The 4,537-nt window shown below is 38.3% G+C and overlaps 1 protein-coding gene across 1 annotated transcript in view; it reads right to left on the bottom strand.

Moving 5' to 3' along the window:
• The window catches only part of LOC103199086 (APAF1 interacting protein), a 34,108-nt gene that overhangs the window by 6,791 nt on the left and 22,780 nt on the right, over positions 1 to 4,537 (bottom strand). Inside the window, exons 4-5 of the mRNA XM_042781308.1 lie at positions 4,234 to 4,351; positions 2,205 to 2,340 (exon numbers count right to left, since the gene is read on the bottom strand). Of these exons, the coding sequence (XP_042637242.1) occupies positions 2,205 to 2,340; positions 4,234 to 4,351 (254 nt within the window). The remainder of the gene's footprint in view (positions 1 to 2,204; positions 2,341 to 4,233; positions 4,352 to 4,537) is intronic.

Below are 4,537 nucleotides of genomic sequence, written 5' to 3'. Positions count from 1 at the left end.
CAATTGATCCTTTAATCATTATATAATGTCCTTCTTTGTCTTGTATGGTGGTTTTTGTCTTAAAGTCAATTTGATCAGAAATTAATATTGCCACTCCTGCTCTCTTACAGTTAGTTGCCTTTTGCTTGATTTATCTTTTTCCAACCTTTGATTTTTAGTCTATTTTTGTCTTTATCTCTAAGGTGTGTCTCTTGTAGGCAGTAAAAAGTTCTTTAAATTCTGAAACTTTCCAAATATGTAAGATGTGTATGTTATGATGCATAACAAAAACCAAATCAAACTCACTGCCATCGAGTCGATTCGACTCATAGTGACCCCTCCTTGGGTAACTGAGGCAGTATCTCTACAGAAGTAAATTGTGCAATCTTCCTTCCAAGGAGTGGCTGGTGAGTTTGAACCACTAACCTTCTGGTCAGCCATCAAATGCCTTAGGCACTCCACCACCAGAGTTCCCATGCATAACAAAGGGCATCTTTTTATTCATGCCATTCATGTCACAAAATTCCAAAGGGTCTCTATTGTGCTCTGTTCCTCTAGTGACACTTCACTACTTTCTTCTGACCTGTTTTTATTTCTTCACCAAAGCTATCAGATGCCGTGTGAAACTGATGGCACACACATCCTCTCCTTCAAGATCCAGATATGGGAAAGGTAGGGTGGGGCTACGCTTCACTGAATATGGAAGTTCCCTTTTCACAATTTAAGTACTTAACTTTTTTAAGTGTGTGTTTCACAGTACTGAGGAATGCTTTAGGCACACAATAAATATTAACTGAAATCAAATCATATTAATTTATCAGCATACTAGTTAAAACATGTACATTCTATTATATGCAGTCACAATTGCTGTAAGAACACTGCAAGAAAAACAGACACCTTTGTTCTCCAAACCAGGGAAGGAAGAAGTTTCCAGGCTCTTTAGAAAATTAGAGAAGCCCTGGTGGTGCAGTGGTAAAGCACTTGACTGTTGACTGAAAGTTGGTGGTTTAAAGTCACCAACTGCTCCTCGGGAGGAAGATGAGGCAGTCTGCTCCCGTAAACACTTATAGCCTTGGAAACCCTATGGGGAAGTTCTGCTCTGTTCTATATGGTTGCCATGAGTCAGAACTGATTCAATGGCAATGGGTTTGGGTTTTTTTGATTTTAGGAACTTAAAGAAGCAAGGAGTCAGGTAAGTACGCTAGTAAGTTCTAATGCAAAGCTTTGTTTATACTGGAGTCCTAAGAACACGTTTCTTCACATCACTAATTTCTAGATTTGTGAATAATTTAGCACATCTTTGTGGGTTGGCAGATTTATTTTAACTTATCTAGCTCATATTGTTCTACACTGGCTATCCACCTTTCAACATTGAACAGTTATAAAAATCTAGAGGTCTTAATTAAAACAACTAAAAAACTTTTGGGAGCTCTGGTAGCATAGTGGCTAAAGCACTTGACTGCTAACCAGAAGGCTGGCGGTTCAAACCCACCAGCCACTCCTCGGAAGGAAGGTTGGGCAATCCTACTTCTGTAGTGATACTGCCTCGGAAACCCAAGGAGGGGTCGCTATGAGTCGGGGCCGACTCGACGGCACATAACAACAAAAAACTTTTATAAACATGAAACATTCCAGAAACACTAAATTATGTCAAAATTTGTTATTGTCATCAGGTGCTGTTGAGTTCATTTCGACTCAGCGTGACACCATGTGAGTAGAACCATCCCACTGGCCTTCTAGACTGTAATCTTCACAGAAGCAGAGCTAGGTCTTTCTCCCATGGAGCCACTAGGTTATGTCGGTCTGCCAGTGTTTCAGTTAGCAGTCAAGAGCTTCCCACTGCTACTCAGGGTGAAACTTTCTGAAGAAAAACGAGGGTAAGGAGACCTTGCTTTTTGCATGCGTCAATAAAGGGACATCATCTTTACAGCACCGTAGAAATCACAGCCAATGTCTTTTCATTTTACTCTGATAAAACACTTCATTATTTATGTTGCGAATAGTTCAACATGTTGTCAGGGAGGGAGAGGGGAGGCCATCTAATTTGGGGTCACTGAAAATGGATTTGGAAGCATTATATTAAGTGAGGTATTCCTTAACACAGACTTCACAACATCTCATGGAATGTATGTAAAAAACTCAATATCCTATTTATCAAAAGAAGGAAAAATACTTTTGTAAATTCCTTGAACAAATAATAATAATATATATACATATACATATACCTATAATACCCTCCCGAGGTACATTTCCTTATTCCTTTTATCATCTCCTGATGTGTAATTCTAAACTCCTGTCCTGGAAAAAGAAGGGTGGCCATGACAGCAGCTTTAGAGTGGGTGTGAATCACTGCACCAGCTCCTGAAAGAGGAAGAATAAAGTCATGTGCTCAATGAAGACTAAATGATACCTTTTAAAGTGATATATACACAGATACATATGGTGACAGACTTATTTTGCGTGGCACAGAATCAGTTGGTGGGGGTAAATCAGTGCTGTGCGCTGTTGAGTTGATTCTGACTTATAATGAGTAGAATGGCTATGGGGTTTCCCGGGCTGAAATTTTTATGGGAGCAGATCACCAGGTCTTTTCTCCCATAGAATGGCTGGTGGTTTCAAACTGCTGACTTTTTGGTTTACAGCCAAGCACTTAACCACTGCACCACCAAGGCGCCTTAGGAAGATCAATAGGAGGCGAGAAATATTAATAAAGGAATTGGAAGGTAATAAACACATCAAATTTATTCAGCATGGGTGATGTGTGATATTTTACATATGCTTAAAAAGTATCTTCTAAACAAATGAATCCATAAATAGAATGAGTTTTTGTGTGCCTTAATGGGATTAATGTGAATTGAAGCTAAAAAAAAGTATAACTGTTTGGATCACACCTCAGACACTTAGGTGGTCTGAAGTACAGCTATATTAATCACAGAAATCATAATCTCAACAGTATTTACCACTTAATGCAGAATTCCTGTGTCCAGTACTGGGTAAACCCTTCTAAGTATGTCATCTCTGCATCACCATAGCAACCACACAGGTAAATACTATGTTCCTCATTTAATTAATTAATGAAATTAATAAGTTAAGGAAATGAAGGCTCAGAGATACAAAAACAGTTCACAGATAATAGTGGTAGAACTTGGATTGGAACCCAGGTACATCTGACAGAAAAGTCCATTTTCTTAATCACCAAGTTAGGCTTCAGAGAGCAGGCCATGTTGTGGTAGCACAATGATAGGGATTTGAAGGCAGAGATGTGAAAGGTTTACTGTATGCTGTGAAATTCAGTAACGGCTACTATAGCAATTGCTAAGCTTATTTAACTTTAACCTGGGAAAGGTTCTTCTTGCTGTTAGAATCTGTTCCTGAAGTTGCACTCTTTCAGTATGATAGCTGATAATGTCTGGGAACAGAACATAGCATGATAACTTACTTCATATTCATTTCATTCAGTCATTACATTAAAGCATGATCCTAATAACTTGAGTTCCATGGTTGAACCAGCAGTACTTCAGTTAAAATTTTCTATTTTGACATTGTCCTCTAGGTTAAAACTTTTCAGACCAGTCTACTACAATTTCTGGGGATTAAAATAAGATTCCTAGTTTAACAGTAACTTTTTCAAAAAAGGAGGACCACTCTTTGAGGAAGAGAAAAGGCCATAATTCTCGCTCCTATGTAATTTGACTTGTTTCTATCACAAGTTCCTAGGAGCTCTGGTGGTATAGTGCCTAAAGCATTTTACTGCTAATCAGAAGGTTGGTAGTTCAAACACACCAGCCACTCCTTGTTAAGACTGGGCAATCAACTTCTGTAGAGATGCTGCCTCAGAAACACAAGAAGGAGTTGCTATGGGTCGGGATTGACTTGACAGCAGTGAGGGTATTTTTTTTCCCCCCCAGATAGGTATAACTTTAACCTTGGAACTAGGATTTGATAATTAGAATCAATTTGACAATCTAGTCACACTGGAGTTAGACTGCCCTGGGTTAGAATTACAGCTCCAAAACTCACTAGCTGTTTTAACTTGGGAAAGTTATATTGACTTTCCAGAGCCTCTGTTCTCTTGTACATATAAAGGGAATGATAATGGACCTTCCTCAGAATTGACATGAAAACTGAATGAGTTAACACATTTAAAGTGCTTGCATATAGTAGATATTCAATAAATGTTAGCTAAAACAATAATCACTGTTAGAGGAGCCTACTAAGTCAATACTCTTTATGTTGCACATGTTTTATGCATACCTCTCATTGTGTAAGCATTCATGAAAAGAGGAGTACATTGGCTTTTTTTTAGCTTCTTATATGCCGGAGGTCCACTTATGTCTTGCTCATTTATGTCACAAACAAACATGTCTTCAGGCTATTTATAGAAGGAGAAAAAGAATAAAAGGAATCGTACACAACATCAATTAGAAATGCCCAACTTTCTTACATATATATACATATATATGTGTGTATATACACATACATTCATACATACATACAGAAAGAGAGAGAAGAGCTCTGGTGGTGTAGTGCCTAAGGCATTTGACCACTAACTAGAAGG

Source organism: Orycteropus afer, unplaced genomic scaffold (assembly GCF_000298275.1).
Source record: "Orycteropus afer afer isolate SDZICR_OR568_19922 unplaced genomic scaffold, OryAfe1.0 scaffold00103, whole genome shotgun sequence".
Classification (NCBI taxonomy): Eukaryota; Metazoa; Chordata; class Mammalia; order Tubulidentata; family Orycteropodidae; genus Orycteropus; species Orycteropus afer.
This window is presented reverse-complemented; position numbering and strand designations above follow the sequence as displayed.